Consider the following 20,804-nt stretch of genomic DNA (forward strand, 5'->3'; position numbering starts at 1 on the left):
GCATTTCCACTGAAGTTGGATCAGCCTGTAATTTGATTTTCCACTTCCATTTTGAGCATCATTCCAAATCCAGACCTCCGTGGGATATTAGTTGTGAGTTACATTGATAATTTTCATTTTTTTATTGTTCTCACTACATTCCACTATGTAATGAATAAATATTTACAACTGGAATATTTCATTCAGTGATATCTAGGATGTGGGATACTAGTGTTCCCTTTAATTTTTTTGAGAAGTGTATATATTATATGCGTAGTATGTACAGGAGGGCCTTAGTGGGATTTTCCAGGACAGACATATTGATGAGCATCATGGTTCCATTCGCTGTGTAGTGGCCGCGTCCTGGTGCCGCAGATCATCTCCTATTCCATGTGAATGGCGCGGATGATGGGGGGATTCGGTGCCATGTGTCGGACCTTACAGATCTGATATTGATAACCAATCATCATTATGATAATACTCCATTAATGCATTGTCTGGGATTAATACAACGTACCTGTGCACTGGATGAATGCGGGGTTTCAGGTCAGCCATCTACTTCAGTGTAGCTGGTAATGCCACCCGGCAAATCTATGAAAGTGCCAGGGGCCACAGCAATGTACAGACAGTGCCGGAGTATAGGATGGAGGATTTCACAGAAAAAAGCTGAAAATATGCATAAAACGTATGAGGGATGCATCACAAGTGCACATAGTGTCAGCAATGCTTCTCCTGACAACACGGAGTTTTTTCATGGGGACAAAACTGTTTAGAAAAGCACAATATGAACATCCCCCTGATATTAGGCAGCTCAAGGATCTGTATTACTTGGAAATGTTTTATTTAGAAGAAAATCCCTTTAAGCGGCATTGTGATTATATAAATATATATACTGTTCCCCCATGTGACATACTGCATACCTCATAGGGCAGCAGTCGGGAAGCACCAGTAGTACCAGCAGTCCCACTGTACACTGCACATGTAACATTCTCGGTGTGTAATGACCAATCCTGTCCGCCAGGTGGCATCAGCGGGAAATTACAGCGAGGAGACAAGCCCCGCCCCAATCTGCCGCAGATCAGACGCGCCCCCTACCAACACCCCGCCTCCGCTGCCATGACAACCGAAATGTTTAATGTCAGAAAGGGAGACAAGTAGCGGGGCAGCAGCCGGAGCCCGGGGGTCCGCACAGGTGAGCGCCCCCCATAGCCGCTGTGTGCACTGTACATACCGTGTATATACGGCACAGCAGCCGAAGCCCGGGGGTCCGCACAGGTGAGCGCCCCCATAGCCGCTGTGTGCACTGTACATACCGTGTATATACGGCACAGCAGCCGAAGCCCGGGGGTCCGCACAGGTGAGCGCCCCCCATAGCCGTGTGTGCACTGTACATACCGTGTATATACCGCACAGCAGCCGAAGCCCGGGGGTCCGCACAGGTGAGCGCCCCCATAGCCGTGTGTGCACTGTACATACCGTGTATATACCGCACAGCAGCCGGAGCCCGGGGGTCCACACAGGTGAGCGCCCCCCATAGCCGCTGTGTGCACTGTACATACCGTGTATATACCGCACAGCAGCCGGAGCCCGGGGGTCCGCACAGGTGAGCGCCCCCATAGCCGCTGTGTGCACTGTGCATACCGTGTATATACCGCACAGCAGCCGAAGCCCGGGGGTCCGCACAGGTGAGCGCCCCCCATAGCCGTGTGTGCACTGTACATACCGTGTATATACCGCACAGCAGCCGAAGCCCGGGGGTCCGCACAGGTGAGCGCCCCCATAGCCGCTGTGTGCACTGATACCGTGTATATACCGCACAGCAGCCGGAGCCCGGGGGTCCGCACAGGTGAGCGCCCCCCATAGCCGCTGTGTGCACTGATACCGTGTATATACGGCACAGCAGCCGAAGCCCGGGGGTCCGCACAGGTGAGCGCCCCCATAGCCGTGTGTGCACTGTACATACCGTGTATATACTGCACAGCAGCCGGAGCCCAGGGGTCCGCACAGGTGAGCGCCCCCATAGCCGTGTGTGCACTGATACCGTGTATATACGGCACAGCAGCCGGAGCCCGGGGGTCCGCACAGGTGAGCGCCCCCCATAGCCGTGTGTGCACTGTACATACCGTGTATATACCGCACAGCAGCCGGAGCCCGGGGGTCCGCACAGGTGAGCGCCCCCCATAGCCGCTGTGTGCACTGTGCATACCGTGTATATACTGCACAGCAGCCGGAGCCGGGGGGTCCGCACAGGTGAGCGCCCCCCATAGCCGCTGTGTGCACTGTGCATACCGTGTATATACTGCACAGCAGCCGGAGCCCGGGGGTCCGCACAGGTGAGCGCCCCCATAGCCGTGTGTGCACTGATACCGTGTATATACGGCACAGCAGCCGGAGCCCGGGGGTCCGCACAGGTGAGCGCCCCCCATAGCCGTGTGTGCACTGTACATACCGTGTATATACCGCACAGCAGCCGGAGCCTGGGGGTCCGCACAGGTGAGCGCCCCCCATAGCCGCTGTGTGCACTGTGCATACCGTGTATATACTGCACAGCAGCTGGAGCCCAGGGGTCCACACAGGTGAGCGCCCCCATCGCCGTGTGTGCACTGTACATACCGTGTATATACCGCACAGCAGCCGGAGCCGGGGGGTCCGCACAGGTGAGCGCCCCCCATAGCCGCTGTGTGCACTGTGCATACCGTGTATATACTGCACAGCAGCCGGAGCCCGGGGGTCCGCACAGGTGAGCGCCCCCCATAGCCGCTGTGTGCACTGTACATACCGTGTATATACCGCACAGCAACCGGAGCCCGGGGGTCCGCACAGATGAGCGCCCCCCATAGCCGCTGTGTGCACTGTACATACAGTGTATATACTGCACAGCAGCCGGAGCCCGGGGGTCCGCACAGGTGAGCGCCCCCCATAGCCGCTGTGTGCACTGTACATACCGTGTATATACCACATAGCAGCCGGAGCCCGGGGGTCCGCACAGGTGAGCACCCCCATAGCCGTGTGTGCACTGTACATACCGTGTATATACTGCACAGCAGCCGGAGCCCGGGGGTCCGCACAGGTGAGCGCCCCCCATAGCCGCTGTGTGCACTGTGCATACCGTGTATATACCGCACAGCAGCCGGAGCCCAGGGGTCCGCACAGGTGAGCGCCCCCATAGCCGCTGTGTGCACTGTGCATACCGTGTATATACTGCACAGCAGCCGGAGCCCGGGGGTCCGCACAGGTGAGCGCCCCCCATAGCCGCTGTGTGCACTGTGCATACCGTGTATATACCGCACAGCAGCCGGAGCCCAGGGGTCCGCACAGGTGAGCGCCCCCCATAGCCGTGTGTGCACTGTACATACCGTGTATATACCGCACAGCAGCCGGAGCCCAGGGGTCCGCACAGGTGAGCGCCCCCCATAGCCGTGTGTGCACTGTACATACCGTGTATATACCGCACAGCAGCCGGAGCCCAGGGGTCCGCACAGGTGAGCGCCCCCCATAGCCGTGTGTGCACTGTACATACCGTGTATATACCGCACAGCAGCCGGAGCCCGGGGGTCCGCACAGGTGAGCGCCCCCCATAGCCGCTGTGTGCACTGTGCATACCGTGTATATACTGCACAGCAGCTGGAGCCCAGGGGTCCGCACAGGTGAGCGCCCCCATCGCCGTGTGTGCACTGTACATACCGTGTATATACCGCACAGCAGCCGGAGCCGGGGGGTCCGCACAGGTGAGCGCCCCCCATAGCCGCTGTGTGCACTGTGCATACCGTGTATATACTGCACAGCAGCCGGAGCCCGGGGGTCCGCACAGGTGAGCGCCCCCCATAGCCGCTGTGTGCACTGTACATACCGTGTATATACCGCACAGCAACCGGAGCCCGGGGGTCCGCACAGGTGAGCGCCCCCCATAGCCGCTGTGTGCACTGTACATACAGTGTATATACTGCACAGCAGCCGGAGCCCGGGGGTCCGCACAGGTGAGCGCCCCCCATAGCCGCTGTGTGCACTGTACATACCGTGTATATACCACATAGCAGCCGGAGCCCGGGGGTCCGCACAGGTGAGCGCCCCCCATAGCCGCTGTGTGCACTGTGCATACCGTGTATATACTGCACAGCAGCTGGAGCCCAGGGGTCCGCACAGGTGAGCACCCCCATAGCCGCTGTGTGCACTGTACATACCGTGTATATACTGCACAGCAGCCGGAGCCCGGGGGTCCGCACAGGTGAGCGCCCCCCATAGCCGCTGTGTGCACTGTGCATACCGTGTATATACCGCACAGCAGCCGGAGCCCAGGGGTCCGCACAGGTGAGCGCCCCCATAGCCGCTGTGTGCACTGTGCATACCGTGTATATACCGCACAGCAGCCGGAGCCCAGGGGTCCGCACAGGTGAGCGCCCCCCATAGCCGTGTGTGCACTGTACATACCGTGTATATACCGCACAGCAGCCGGAGCCCAGGAGTCCGCACAGGTGAGCGCCCCCCATAGCCGCTGTGTGCACTGTGCATACCGTGTATATACTGCACGGCAGCTGGAGCCCAGGGGTCCGCACAGGTGAGCGCCCCCATAGCCGTGTGTGCACTGTACATACCGTGTATATACCGCACAGCAGCCGGAGCCCGGGGGTCCGCACAGGTGAGCGCCCCCCATAGCCGCTGTGTGCACTGTGCATACCGTGTATATACTGCACAGCAGCTGGAGCCCAGGGGTCCGCACAGGTGAGCGCCCCCATAGCCGTGTGTGCACTGTACATACCGTGTATATACTGCACAGCAGCCGGAGCCCGGGGGTCCGCACAGGTGAGCGCCCCCCATAGCCGCTGTGTGCACTGTACATACCGTGTATATACCGCACAGCAACCGGAGCCCGGGGGTCCGCACAGGTGAGCGCCCCCCATAGCCGCTGTGTGCACTGTACATACAGTGTATATACTGCACAGCAGCCGGAGCCCGGGGGTCCGCACAGGTGAGCACCCCCATAGCCGTGTGTGCACTGTACATACCGTGTATATACCGCACAGCAGCCGGAGCCCGGGGGTCCGCACAGGTGAGCACCCCCATAGCCGTGTGTGCACTGTACATACCGTGTATATACTGCACAGCAGCCGGAGCCCGGGGGTCCGCACAGGTGAGCTCCCCCCATAGCCGCTGTGTGCACTGTACATACCGTGTATATACCGCACAGCAGCCGGAGCCCAGGGGTCCGCACAGGTGAGCGCCCCCATAGCCGTGTGTGCACTGTACATACCGTGTATATACCGCACAGCAGCCGGAGCCCGGGGGTCCGCACAGGTGAGCGCCCCCATAGCCGTGTGTGCACTGTACATACCGTGTATATACCGCACAGCAGCCGGAGCCCGGGGGTCCGCACAGGTGAGCGCCCCCATAGCCGTGTGTGCACTGTACATACCGTGTATATACCGCACAGCAGCCGGAGCCCGGGGGTCCGCACAGGTGAGCGCCCCCCATAGCCGCTGTGTGCACTGTGCATACCGTGTATATACTGCACGGCAGCTGGAGCCCAGGGGTCCGCACAGGTGAGCGCCCCCCATAGCCGCTGTGTGCACTGTGCATACCGTGTATATACTGCACAGCAGCCGGAGCCCGGGGGTCCGCACAGGTGAGCGCCCCCCATAGCCGCTGTGTGCACTGTACATACCGTGTATATACCGCACAGCAGCCGGAGCCCAGGGGTCCGCACAGGTGAGCGCCCCCCATAGCCGTGTGTGCACTGTGCATACCGTGTATATACTGCACAGCAGCCGGAGCCCGGGGGTCCGCACAGGTGAGCGCCCCCCATAGCCGTGTGTGCACTGTACATACCGTGTATATACTGCACGGCAGCTGGAGCCCAGGGGTCCGCACAGGTGAGCGCCCCCCATAGCCGTGTGTGCACTGTGCATACCGTGTATATACCGCACAGCAGCCGGAGCCCGGGGGTCCGCACAGGTGAGCGCCCCCCATAGCCGTGTGTGCACTGTACATACCGTGTATATACCGCACAGCAGCCGGAGCCCGGGGGTCCGCACAGGTGAGCGCCCCCCATAGCCGTGTGTGCACTGTGCATACCGTGTATATACTGCACAGCAGCCGGAGCCCGGGGGTCCGCACAGGTGAGTGCCCCCCATAGCCGTGTGTGCACTGTGCATACCGTGTATATACCGCACAGCAGCCGGAGCCCGGGGGTCCGCACAGGTGAGCGCCCCCCATAGCCGTGTGTGCACTGTGCATACCGTGTATATACCGCACAGCAGCCGGAGCCCGGGGGTCCGCACAGGTGAGCGCCCCCCATAGCCGTGTGTGCACTGTACATACCGTGTATATACTGCACGGCAGCTGGAGCCCAGGGGTCCGCACAGGTGAGCGCCCCCCATAGCCGTGTGTGCACTGTGCATACCGTGTATATACTGCACGGCAGCTGGAGCCCAGGGGTCCGCACAGGTGAGCGCCCCCCATAGCCGTGTGTGCACTGTACATACCGTGTATATACCGCACAGCAGCCGGAGCCCGGGGGTCCGCACAGGTGAGCGCCCTCCATAGCCGTGTGTGCACTGTGCATACCGTGTATATACCGCACAGCAGCCGGAGCCCGGGGGTCCGCACAGGTGAGCGCCCCCCATAGCAGTGTGTGCACTGTGCATACCGTGTATATACCGCACAGCAGCCGGAGCCCGGGGGTCCGCACAGGTGAGCGCCCCCCATAGCCGTGTGTGCACTGTACATACCGTGTATATACCGCACGGCAGCTGGAGCCCAGGGGTCCGCACAGGTGAGCGCCCCCCATAGCCGCTGTGTGCACTGTACATACCGTGTATATACCGCACAGCAGCCGGAGCCCAGGGGTCCGCACAGGTGAGCGCCCCCCATAGCCGTGTGTGCACTGTACATACCGTGTATATACCGCACAGCAGCCGGAGCCCGGGGGTCCGCACAGGTGAGCGCCCCCCATAGCCGTGTGTGCACTGTACATACCGTGTATATACCACATAGCAGCCGGAGCCCGGGGGTCCGCACAGGTGAGCGCCCCCCATAGCCGTGTGTGCACTGTACATACCGTGTATATACCGCACAGCAGCCGGAGCCCGGGGGTCCGCACAGGTGAGCGCCCCCCATAGCCGTGTGTGCACTGTACATACCGTGTATATACCACATAGCAGCCGGAGCCCAGGGGTCCGCACAGGTGAGCGCCCCCCATAGCCGTGTGTGCACTGTACATACCGTGTATATACTGCACGGCAACTGGAGCCCAGGGGTCCGCACAGGTGAGCGCCCCCCATAGCCGTGTGTGCACTGTACATACCGTGTATATACCGCACAGCAGCCGGAGCCCGGGGGTCCGCACAGGTGAGCGCCCCCCATAGCCGTGTGTGCACTGTACATACCGTGTATATACTGCACAGCAGCCGGAGCCCGGGGGTCCGCACAGGTGAGCGCCCCCCATAGCCGTGTGTGCACTGTACATACCGTGTATATACCGCACAGCAGCCGGAGCCCGGGGGTCCGCACAGGTGAGCGCCCCCCATAGCCGTGTGTGCACTGTACATACCGTGTATATACTGCACAGCAGCCGGAGCCCGGGGGTCCGCACAGGTGAGCGCCCTCCATAGCCGCTGTGTGCACTGTACATACCGTGTATATACTGGTTGTCTGCGCTAACAGGCTCCAGTCGTGTATTGTGTATATATACTCTATGTATGTGCGTGTATATATACTGTATATGTGTGTATATATACTTTATATCTGTGTATATTGTATATGTGTGTATATATACTTTATATCTGTGTATATTGTATATGTGTGTATATATACTTTATATCTGTGTATATACTGTGTGTGTGTGTATATATACTTTATATCTGTGTATATACTGTATATGTGTGTATATATACTTTATATCTGTGTATATACTGTATATGTGTGTATATATACTTTATATCTGTGTATATACTGTATATGTGTGTATATATACTTTATATCTGTGTATATACTGTGTGTGTGTGTATATATACTTTATATCTGTGTATATACTGTATATGTGTGTATATATACTTTATATCTGTGTATATACTGTATATGTGTGTATATATACTTTATATCTGTGTATATACTGTGTGTGTATACATATGTATACTGTATATGTGTCTATAAATATATAGAGAGAGTATGTGTTATGTATATACAGTATATGTGTCTATATATAGTATGTGTTGTGTATATATACTCTATGTACGTGTGTATATATATACTTTATATCTGTGTATATACTGTATATGTGTTGTGTATATGTGTTGTGTATATATACTCTATGTGTATATATATACTGTATATGTGGTCAGAAGGTTTACAGTATAATGTAGTAACAAATGTCCATCAATTGTATTAATTTCAACATCAGGGAAGGAGGCGACACATATGGCCGTGCCACCGAGTCTAGTGCCGCAGCTCAGCCGTGCGGCTTTTTATGCATTTTGTTTTATATATAGCGGTCAGTACCTGCGTGGCCAGGAATAGTTTACAGTAAATTGTTGCACGTTTACAATACAGTTTTTGATAAATGAAATAAATATTTTTCATCAGTAAAAACTTCCCAGCTAAAAGCGGCAATGCGAACCCATGCCAGGCAGTGAAGTGTTATGTCAGTGCACTCCCTAAACTCGCCTTCACATGAGTTCTCTCACCCCGTATCACGCACCCTCCTCCTCAAGGGCTCCTGCTTTTATCTTCAGTGGTTCCTCAGCCCAACCCCTTTAATATTTCTTTAACGTTTGTCCCTTTAATAGATGGCTTCCAACAGGACCTCGCGCCTGCCTCCTCCGGACCGCCTCACCGTTCACCTGCCTCCCGCGGACCGCCTCACCGTTCACCTGCCTCCCGCGGACCGCCTCACCGTTCACCTGCCTCTTGCGGACCGCCTCACCGTTCACCTGCCTCCCCTCACCCTCCCGACCACCTCCCTGAGCACTATAGGCAAGAAGCTGATGAGACACAAGAGAAGCTGGGAGACGCAGATGGCCCTCAATGGCATCATGTACGACGTCACTGGTGATGGGAGTCAGATGTGTCGTCGTCTCTTCTTATTTCTTACCGTCATGTCTTCCCTTTACAGCATGAAGGAGGCATTAAAGGCTTATGAAGAAACTGTGACAGAGCAGCAGCGCAGGATCCCCTCGCCCCCTGAGCCCCAGTTACCATCTACTGTGAGATCATACATCCGTTTTCATTAGATCACTTTTCTAATTAGTAGTAAAAAAACCACAAATGCAAATAGTACTCACCCTCCCCCGGTCCAGTGTTTTGCTGCAGTGGTAACATCACCGCTGCTGCCAATCACTAAGCTTGGCAACTTTTGCCATTAGCAACAGCAGAGCAACTAAGTTCAGTGATTGGCCACAGCAGTGATGTGCACTGTGGTCATGATGTTACCGCTGCAGCCAAACCATGTGACTCTTGATTGTAGTGATGGGTCGTACGACCCGCAGTGCCCCGATCACCGCCGATCCCAGTGCTCAGGAATCCTCCACATTACACGTCTCTTCTTACTGATAACATTTACTTTATTTTAGATATATAATGTGAAATTCTCCTATTTTTTCTGACAGATGAACAGTGAGCAGAGAAAACTAAGGGTGAGTTTTATTTAAAGAATTCCTATGTTTTTTATGTATCCCATTTCCCTAACTTATACGCTCTGCAGCTGAGTGGGGTCCAGAACCCGAGACCCCCCTGATTGCTCAAAAATCACTTGGCAGCAGCTGGTCAGCACTGAGATCCTGCAGATACAGAGCGGCAGACGGCCTCATAGACTTTCTGTGCTCAGGGAGGGAGATGTTACTTCTATGTATTTCTTATCCTGTACTCATAATGAGTTATATTCTGCATTATACCCCAGAGCTGCACTCACTATTCTGCTGGTGCAGTCACTGTGTACATACATTACATTACTGATCCTGAGTTACATCCTGTATTATACCCCAGAGCTGCACTCACTATTCTGCTGGTGCAGTCACTGTGTACATACATTACTGATCCCGAGTTACACCCTGTATTCAGCGTCGGACTGGAGCACCTTGGGCCCACCAGAGAAAATCATTCTTGGGGCCCACTATGTAGCTACATAGAAATAGATACAAGACCACCAATTGTGCGGTAAAAAGCGCTAATATCAGGGTATAATATAAGGTAGTTCACGTCTTAATAATGTAGCAAGGGTTGGGGTAGCCCCCTCACAGAATATAATGTAGCCCCCTCATAAAATATAATGCGGTCCCCTCTCATAGAATATAATGCAGCACCCCACAAAATATAATGCAACCCCTTCAGGTATGACACAGTCCCCACCATAGAATATAATGTAGCACCCCCATAGGGTATAATGCAGCCCACCTCATATAGTATAGTGCAACCCACCACAGAATATAATGTAGTCCCCTGAGAGAATGCAGTTCCACCACAGAATATAATGCAGCCCCCCAATAGAGTATACTGTAGCCCCCTCATATAGTATGATGTAGCCCCCCATAATATAATGTAGTACCCTGAGTATAATGCAGTCCCCCCACAGAATAGAATGTAGCCCCCAAGGGCATTATTTAGAGTTTCTGCTGCCCTAGGCACTTTTAGTGCTGCCTCCCCCTTTGGTGAGTATCGGCATAGACTTTGGCAAGAATCGCTGATGTGAAAGTCGCCTTTTGCAGCAGATCGGGCAGTTTTTCTGCATCTGCCGCGTAACGGATCACTTACAGCAATACTGCGTTCGGCCTCATTCATTCCCTATGGGATTTGCGGCACTTGCCGTGATGTGGCAAATGTGGTACCATACCTCCCAACTGTTGAAGAAGGGAAGGAGGTATAAAGTTTGCGGCGCGCTTAGTGCGCCGCGGCAAATTTTGGGCCACGCCTCTTACCACACCCATTTCACAACTAGTCACACCCATATCCATGTCCCAACCACACCCATTCAGCACTGCTGATCACACTGTTTTATATACAATAATTATAAACAAAAAAAAATATGGCCACACATAATGCTCAATACTGTATAATGGCCACACACATGATGCTCCATACTGTATAATGGCCACACAGTGCTCCATACTGTATAATGGCCACACATAGCGCTCCATACTGTATAACGGCCACACACAGTTCTCCATATTGTATAATGATCCCACATGATGCTCAATACTGTATAATGGCCACAAATGATGCTCCATACTGTATAATGGCCACAAATGATGCTCCATACTGTATAATGGCCACACATGATGCTCCATACTGTATAATGGCCACAGATGATGCTCCATACTGTATAATGGCCACAAATGACGCTCCATACTGTATAATGGCCACACATGATGCTCCATACTGTATAATGGCCGCACACAGTTCTCCATATTGTATAATGATCCCACATGATGCTCAATACTGTATAATGGCCACAAATGATGCTCCATACTGTATAACGGCCACACATGATGCTCCATACTGTATAACGGCCACACACAGTTCTCCATATTGTATAATGATCCCACATGATGCTCAATACTGTATAATGGCCACAAATGATGCTCCATACTGTATAACGGCCACACATGATGCTCCATACTGTATAACGGCCACACATGATGCTCCATACTGTATAATGGCCACACATGATGCTCCATACTGTATAACGGCCACACATGATGCTCCATACTGTATAACGGCCACACACAGTTCTCCATATTGTATAATGATCCCACATGATGCTCAATACTGTATAATGGCCACAAATGATGCTCCATACTGTATAACGGCCACACATGATGCTCCATACTGTATAACGGCCACGCATGATGCTCCATACTGTATAATGGCCACACATGATGCTCCATACTGTAAAACGGCCACACATGATGCTCCATACTGTATAATGTCCATTGGCCACACATGATGCTCAATACTGTATAACGGCCACACATGATGCTCAATACTGTACAATGGCCCCACATGATGCTCAACACTGTATAATGGCCACACATGATGCTCAATACTGTATAATGGCCACAGATGATGCTCAATACTGTATAATGATCCCACATGATGCTCAATGCTGTATAATGACCCCCCCCCCTCCTGTATGCATGGCTCACATTCCCCCCCCCCCTGAATGCATGGCTCATATTCCCCCCTCTATGCTTGGCTCATATTCCCCCCCTGAATGCATGGCTCGTATTCCCCCCCGAATGCATGGATCTTATCCCCCCCTGTATGCATGGCTTATCTCTCAACCCCCCGCTCCCATCTTGCATGGCGCGCCGGCTTATGTCCTCCTTCAGAACCCCCATGTGTGTGACAGCACCCCCTCCTTCCCCACAGACTCCCCCATGTGTGTGATAGCACCCCCTCCTTCCCCACAGACCCCCCCATGTGTGTGACAGCACCCCCTCCTTCCCCACAGACCCCCCATGTGTGTGACAGCATCCCCTCCCTCCCCACAGACCCCCACGTGACAGCACCCCCTCCCTCCCCACAGACCCCCACGTGACAGCACCCCCTCCTTCCCCAGACCCCCACGTGACAGCACCCCCTCCTTCTCCACAGACCCCCACGTGACAGCACCCCCTTCTTCCCCACAGACCCCCACCTGACAGCACCCCCTCGTTCCCCAAAGACCCCCACGTGACAGCACCCCCTCCTTCCCCAAAGACCCCCACGTGACAGCACCCCCTCCTTCCCCAAAGACCCCCACGTGACAGCACCCCCTCCTTCCCCAAAGACCCCACGTGACAGCACCCCCTCCTTCTCCACAGACCCCCACGTGACATCACCCCCTCCTTCCCCACAGACCCCCACGTGACAGCACCCCCTCCTTCCCCACAGACCCCCACATGACAGCACCCCCTCCTTCCCCAAAGACCCCCACGTGACAGCACCCCCTCCTTCCCCAAAGACCCCCACGTGACAGCACCCCCTCCTTCCCCACAGACCCCCACGTGACAGCACCCCCTCCTTCCCCAAAGACCCCCACGTGACAGCACCCCCTCCTTCCCCACAGACCCCCACGTGACAGCACCCCCTCCTTCCCCACAGACCCCCACATGACAGCACCCCCTCCTTCCCCAAAGACCCCCACGTGACAGCACCCCCTCCTTCCCCAAAGACCCCCACGTGACAGCACCCCCTCCTTCCCCACAGACCCCCACCTGACAGCACCCCCTCCTTCCCCACAGACCCCCACGTGACAGCACCCCCTCCTTCCCCACAGACCCCCACATGACAGCACCCCCTCCTTCCCCACAGACCCCCACATGACAGCACCCCCTCCTTCCCCAAAGACCCGCACGTGACAGCACCCCCTCCTTCCCCAAAGACCCCCACGTGACAGCACCCCCTCCTTCCCCACAGACCCCCACGTGACAGCACCCCCTCCTTCCCCAAAGACCACCACGTGACAGCACCCCCTCCTTCCCCACAGACCCCCATGTGACAGTACCCCCTCCTTCCCCACATTCAAAAGTCACCCTGCTCTCTGTACAGCCCCCATGTAGGAACGTCCGCTTATCTGTGCCCCCACAACCCTCAGATCAGCCCCATGGAGTACTCCTGTCATGTACAGAGCCCCCACCATTGCGCTGCTTCTCAGCCTCTCTCCACAGCACAGGAGATCTCCTGCTATCAGCGCCGCACTGGAGGACGCCCCGCCCCCATCCCTCATACTCACCTGACCTGACCCGTCCCTCAGACTCACCTGTCCTGTCCCACACACCGCGCGGCCGCGTAGACATGGCTCCAGGCTCTGTCCCGACTTCCGGCGCAGCACCTTCTTCCTGCTTGAGCGGTCATGTGATACCGCTAATTAAGGTCATGAATATGCGCATATTCATGACCTTAATGAGCGGTACAACGTGACCGCTCAAGCAGGAGGAGCTGAGCTGCAGACGCCGAGACCAACCATCGCTGGAGCAGGGTGAGTATCGTCTTCAAGGAAGGAAGGAGGGTGGGAGGGAGGTGGGGGGGGGCCCTGGAGCAGTGGGGGCCCACACAGCAGGTGTCAGTGCCTGGGCCCACCGGAGAATCCTCCGGTTCTCCGGTGGGCCAGTCCGAGCCTGCCTGTATTATACCCCAGAGCTGCACACACTATTCTGCTGGTGCAGTGTTATGACCTGGTGGTCAGGACAATAATGGACCTGGTGGTTAAGAGCACACGGAATGACCTGATAGTCACTGATAATAAGGACGAGCTCTGGGACGTGGGAACTCTGCTGACCGCAATCCCTAATCCTATCACACACACTAGAAATAGCCGTGGATTGCGCCTAACGCTCCCTATGCAACTCGGCACAGCCTAAGAAACTAGCTAGCCCTGAAGATAGAAAAATAAAGCCTACCTTGCCTCAGAGAAATTCCCCAAAGGAAAAGGCAGCCCCCCACATATAATGACTGTGAGTAAAGATGAAAATACAAACACAAAGATGAAATAGATTTAGCAAAGTGAGGCCCGACTTACTGAACAGACCGAGGATAGGAAAGGTTACTTTGCGGTCAGCACAAAAACCTACAAAAAGACCACGCAGAGGGCGCAAAAAGACCCTCCGCACCGACTCACGGTGCGGAGGCGCTCCCTCTGCGTCCCAGAGCTTCAAGCAAGCAAGACAACAAATTAAATAGCAAGCTGGACAGAAAAATAGCAAACCAAAGAAATACAAGCTGGAACTTAGCTTCTGATGGGAAGACAGGTCACAAGAACGATCCAGGAGTGAACAGACCAATACTGGAACATTGACAGGTGGCATGGAGCAAAGATCTAAGTGGAGTTAAATAGAGCAGCAGCTAACGAATTAACCTCGTCACCTGTGAGACTCAGAAACACCCACCAGAGGAAGTCCATAGACAGAACCAGCCGAAGTACCATTCATGACCACAGGAGGGAGCCCGACAACAGAATTCACAACAGTGCAGTCACTGTGTACATACATTACATTACTGATCCCGAGTTACATCCTGTATTATACCCCAGAGCTGCGCTCACTATTCTGCTGGTGCAGTCACTGTGTACATACATTACATTACTGATCCCGAGTTACATCCTGTATTATACCCCAGAGCTGCACTCACTATTCTGCTGGAGCAGTCACTGTGTACATACATTACATTACTGATCCTGCGTTACATCCTGTATTATACCCCAGAGCTGCACTCACTATTCTGCTGGTGCAGTCACTGTGTACATACATTACATTACTGATCCTGCGTTACATCCTGTATTATACCCCAGAGCTGCACTCACTATTCTGCTGGTGCAGTCACTGTGTACATGCATTACATTACTGATCCTGAGTTACATCCTGTATTATACTCCAGAGCTGCACTCACTATTCTGCTGGAGCAGTCACTGTGTACATACATTACATTACTGATCCTGCGTTACATCCTGTATTATACCCCAGAGCTGCACTCACTATTCTGCTGGTGCAGTCACTGTGTACATACATTACATTACTGATCCTGAGTTACACCCTGTATTATACCCCAGAGCTGCACTCACTATTCTGCTGGTGCAGTCACTGTGTACATACATTACATTACTGATCCTGAGTTACATCCTGTATTATACCCCAGAGCTGCACTCACTATTCTGCTGGTGCAGTCACTGTGTACATACATTACATTACTGATCCTGAGTTACATCCTGTATTATACCCCAGAGCTGCACTCACTATTCTGCTGGTGCAGTCACTGTGTACATACATTACATTACTGATCCTGAGTTACACCCTGTATTATACCCCAGAGCTGCACTCACTATTCTGCTGCTGCAGTCACTGTGTACATACATTACATTACTGATCCTGAGTTACATCCTGTATTATACCCCAGAGATGCACTCACTATTCTGCTGGTGCAGTCACTATGTACATACATTACATTACTGATCCTGAGTTACACCCTGTATTATACCCCAGAGCTGCACTCACTATTCTGCTGCTGCAGTCACTGTGTACATACATTACATTACTGATCCTGAGTTACATCCTGTATTATACCCCAGAGATGCACTCACTATTCTGCTGGTGCAGTCACTATGTACATACATTACATTACTGATCCTGAGTTACACCCTGTATTATACCCCAGAGCTGCACTCACTATTCTGCTGGTGCAGTCACTGTGTACATACATTACATTACTGATCCTGAGTTACATCCTGTATTATACCCCAGAGCTGCACTCACTATTCTGCTGATGCAGTCACTATGTACATACATTACATTACTGATCCTGAGTTACATCCTGTATTATACCCCAGAGCTGCACTCACTATTCTGCTGCTGCAGTCACTGTGTACATACATTACATTACTGATCCTGAGTTACACCCTGTATTATACCCCAGAGCTGCACTCACTATTCTGCTGGTGCAGTCACTGTGTACATACATTACGTTACTGATCCTGAGTTACATCCTGTATTATACCCCAGAGCTGCACTCATTATTCTGCTGGTGCAGTCACTATGTACATACATTACATTACTGATCCTGAGTTACACCCTGTATTATACCCCAGAGCTGCACTCACTATTCTGCTGGTGCAGTCACTGTGTACATACATTACATTACTGATCCTGAGTTACATCCTGTATTATACCCCAGAGCTGCACTCACTATTCTGCTGATGCAGTCACTATGTACATACATTACATTACTGATCCTGAGTTACATCCTGTATTATACCCCAGAGCTGCACTCACTATTCTGCTGCTGCAGTCACTGTGTACATACATTACATTACTGATCCTGAGTTACATCCTGTATTATACCCCAGAGCTGCACTCATTATTCTGCTGGTGCAGTCACTGTGTACATACATTACTGATCCTGAGTTACACCCTGTATTATACCCCAGAGCTGCACTCACTATTCTGCTGGTTGCCTTTTGTTGTTTTCATTATGCCGGTTGACAGACCGGACTTTCGCTCTCCTGATCACTATGCCTCACATTTGTTTGGGTGTCGGGGTTTGGATTTCTTTTGTGGTCATTCTCTTGTTTTCTCTTGCAGATGAATTATCTGTTCATGAAGAGAAGTGTGGAGTGCGGCCCCGTGGTGCCCATACAGAAGCACTGGCTGGACTCCATGCTCAGCTTTGTGCCACGGACTCTCCAGAAGGGGAAGCACAGGGAGGCTCTGGTCAAAGAACTGTTGGAGGAAGTTTCCCAAGATTTTGAGAAAAGTATGAAGACACACTTGGGTGAGTCCAACCTGAATTTAAATGCCCTGCAGCCAAGCATGTCCCCGTACTTGTAGACTAAAGCCCCCATTACTTATCACCAGTAACAGCACCATTTGCACAAAGCCAATATTACGGCCCATGGAGCCGCTACAATTCAATATTAGGACAAATGCACAAGGAGCATAAATGCTGCACAAATCTGCACAGAAAATCTGCAGCATATTACAGTACCAGCCACATACTGGTCATTTCTGTTGTTAACCACACATTTAATGTGTTAGGGCATAAGGGTAACCTCTCTCCTTGTGCAGAGCGACATCCTGACATGTCAGTGTAAGGCTATGTGCACACGCTGCGGATTCTCTGCGGTTCAGAAACGCTGCAGATCCGCAATTGATTTACAGTACAATGTAAATCAATGAGAAAAAAAAAAGCTGTGCACACGTTGCAGAAAATCCGGTGTGGAAACGCTGCGGATTAAAAGAAGTAGCACGTCACTTATTTTTTGCGGATCTGCAGCGTTTTTGTACCCATTCCATTATACAGTAGAAATCCGCAGGGGTAAAAACCGCAGGAAATCCGCAAAAAATCCGCAGCAAAAACGCACAAAAAAACGCGACAAATCTGCAGCTGCATTTTCTGCCAGGAGAGGCAGAATCCGCACCAGAAATTCCTAAGGCTAATCCGCAACGTGTGCACATAGCCGAAGGAGACTTTTAGGCCATTCTAGCGCTACACAAGCGTTCTAGTCCTCTGTTGAGGCAATTTACTTATTAAGGCTATATGCACACGTTCAGGTTTTTTCGCGATAAAAACTCATTAAAAACTCATTAAAAACGCATTCATTATGCATCCTACCATTTAGAATGCATTCTGCATGTTTTGTGCACATGATGCGTTTTTTTCCACGAAAAAGCGCATTGCGGTAAAAAAAGCAGCATGTTCATTAATTTTGCGGATTTTCTGCGTTTTTCCCGTTATTCTATGCATTTGGGAAAAACGCACAAAAAACGCGTCAAAAACGCATGAAAAACGCGAAAAAAAACGCATGCGGATTTCTGGCAGAAATGTCCAATTTTTGTCATTAAGGCTGGGTTCCCATTGCGTTATGGGACCGCGTTAAACGGACAGCGTTGCACGGCGAAATTAACGCCGTGCAACGCGGCCGTTAACGCGCCCATTCACGCTAATGGGAACGCGCTTCACTAGCGCGTGCCATGTTCGGCACGCGCTAGCGACGCGCCGGGGATCTGCGAGAGCGGGGACGTTACCGCGACCCCGACCGCAGCCCCATAAAAAACATTGCGTTAGCGCAATCCGCTAGCGCTAGCGCTAAACAGATTGCACTAACGCAATGTGACCCTAGCCTAAAATTTCTGCAAGAAATCCTGACGTGTTCACATACCCTTAATGTAGACTGGTGAAATTTCAGTTTTGCCATCTTAACAAACCCTAAGAAAATGCATGGTATGCTCATTTAATCACAAAATGAACTGTTAATTGATTAGGTCAATTCGTTAGGAATTTCTCGAAAATGTGGGATTTATTTCTTATTAAATATACTCTCTCAAGAATGAAGGAATTTTTAATGTTCTAGATTACTGCTTGTTGTCTATGTTGCCGGCCACCACTGCAGTCTATCAGCCCTGGCCGGTCCTCTTGGCGAGGGTCACAGCAGTTGCAAGGTCTTTTCTATAAAGCTTGGATTCAGCCAGATTCAGTGTTCCTGTGCTCCTCTGATGCTGCATCGCAGAACGCACAGTACGATACAGCGGCGCCACCAAACTACTGGTCTACACTGCCAGTCAGGTGCAAAAAAAACTCCTGGCAAGCAAGAAGCCAAGAGGCAGGGGATCAGTGCACTGTTTGAGGCAGGGGATCTGTGCGCTCCAGGAGGCAGGGGATCGGTGCGTTCCTGGAGGAAGGGGATCGGTGCGCTCCAGGAGGCAGGGGATCAGTGGGCTCCTTGAGGCAGGGGATCAGTGTACTCCAGGAGGCAGGGGATCGGTGGGCTCCAGGAGGAAGGGGATCGGTGCGCTCCAGGAGGCAGGGGATCGGTGCGCTCCAGGAGGCAGGGGATCGGTGCGCTCCAGGAGGCAGGGGATCAGTGTGCTCCAGGAGGCAGGGGATCAATGCACTCCTTGAGGCAGGGGATCTGTGCATTCCTGTAGGAATGGGATCGGTGCGCTCCTTGAGGCAGGACATTAGTGCGCTCCTTGAGGCAGGGGAACAGTGCTCTCTGGTAGGCAGGGCATCAGTGCTCTCTGGGAGGCAGGGGATCTGTGTGCTCCAGGAGGCAGGGGATCGGTGCGCTCCAGGAGGCAGGGAATCTGTGTGCTCCAGGAGTCAGGGGATCGGTGCGCTCCAGGAGGCAGGGGATCGGTGCGCTCCAGGAGGCAGGGGATCTACAGTATGTGCTCCAGGAGGCAGGGGATCGGTGCGCTCCAGGAGGCAGGGGGTCGGTACGCTCCAGGAGGCAGGGGATCGGTGCGCTCCAGGAGGCAGGGGATCTAGAGTATGTGCTCCAGGAGGCAGGGGATCTATGTGCTCCAGGAGGCAGGGGATCGGTGCGCTCCAGGAGGAAGTGGATCGGTGCGCCCCGGGAGGCAGGGGATCGGTGTGCTCCAGGAGGCAGGGGATCAGTGCGCTCTGGGAGGCAGGGGATCAGTGCGCTCTGGGAGGCAGGGCATCGGTGCGTTCCAGGAGGCAGAGGATCGGTGTGCTCTAGGAGGCAGGGGAACGGTGTGTTCCTAGAGGAAGGGGATCGGTGCGCTCCGGGAGGCAGGGGATCGGTGTGCTCCAGGAGGCAGGGGATCGGTGTGCTCCAGGAGGCAGGGGATCGGTGTGCTCCAGGAGGCAGGGGATTGGTGCGCTCTGGGAGGCAGGGGATCGGTGCGCTCCAGGAGGCAGGGGATCAGTGCGCTCCATGAGGCAGGGGATCGTTGTGTGCTCCAGGAGGCAGGGGATCAGTGCGCTCTGGGAGGCAGGGCATCGGTGCGTTCCAGGAGGCAGGGGATCGGTGCGCTCCAGGAGGCAGGGGAAAGGTGCGTGTCTAGAGGAAGGGGATCGGTGCGCTCCGGGAGGCAGGGGATCGTTGTGTGCTCCAGGAGGCAGGGGATCAGTGTGCTCAGGGAGGCAGGGGATCACTGCGCTCCGGAAGGCAGGAGATCGGTGCGCTCCAGGAGGCAGGGGATCGGTGCGCTCCAGGAGGCAGGGGATTGGTGTGCTCCGGGAGGCAGGGGATCGGTGCGCTCCGGGAGGCAGGGGGATCAGTGCGCTCCAGGAGGCAGGGGATCGTTGTGTGCTCCAGGAGGCAGGGGATCAGTGCGCTCCGGGAGGCAGAGGAACAGTGCGTTCCTAGAGGAAGGGGATCGGTGCGCTCTGGGAGGCAGGGGATCAATGCGCTCCAGGAGGCAGGGGATCGGTGCGCTCCAGGAGGCAGGGGATCAGTGTGCTCCAGGAGGCAGGCGATCGATGCGCTCCTTGAGGCAGGGGATCTGTGCATTCCTGGAGGAAGGGGATCGGTGCGCTCCTTGAGGCAGGGGATCAGTGCGCTCCTTGAGGCAGGGGAACAGTGCTCTCTGGGAGGCAGGGCATCAGTGCTCTCTGGGAGG

At 53.8% G+C, this 20,804-nt stretch overlaps 1 protein-coding gene across 1 annotated transcript in view; it reads left to right on the plus strand.

Moving 5' to 3' along the window:
• The first annotated feature begins 1,113 nt into the window (after positions 1–1,113).
• DNAH12 (dynein axonemal heavy chain 12) overlaps positions 1,114–20,804 on the plus strand; it is a 111,291-nt gene continuing 91,600 nt past the window's right edge. The window contains exons 1-5 of the mRNA XM_069736676.1: positions 1,114–1,171; positions 8,760–9,007; positions 9,086–9,176; positions 9,579–9,605; positions 17,019–17,208. Coding sequence (XP_069592777.1) covers positions 1,115–1,171; positions 8,760–9,007; positions 9,086–9,176; positions 9,579–9,605; positions 17,019–17,208 — 613 coding nt within the window. The 5' untranslated portion in view covers position 1,114. The remainder of the gene's footprint in view (positions 1,172–8,759; positions 9,008–9,085; positions 9,177–9,578; positions 9,606–17,018; positions 17,209–20,804) is intronic.

This window comes from Ranitomeya imitator, chromosome 8 (assembly GCF_032444005.1).
Source record: "Ranitomeya imitator isolate aRanImi1 chromosome 8, aRanImi1.pri, whole genome shotgun sequence".
Taxonomy (NCBI): Eukaryota; Metazoa; Chordata; class Amphibia; order Anura; family Dendrobatidae; genus Ranitomeya; species Ranitomeya imitator.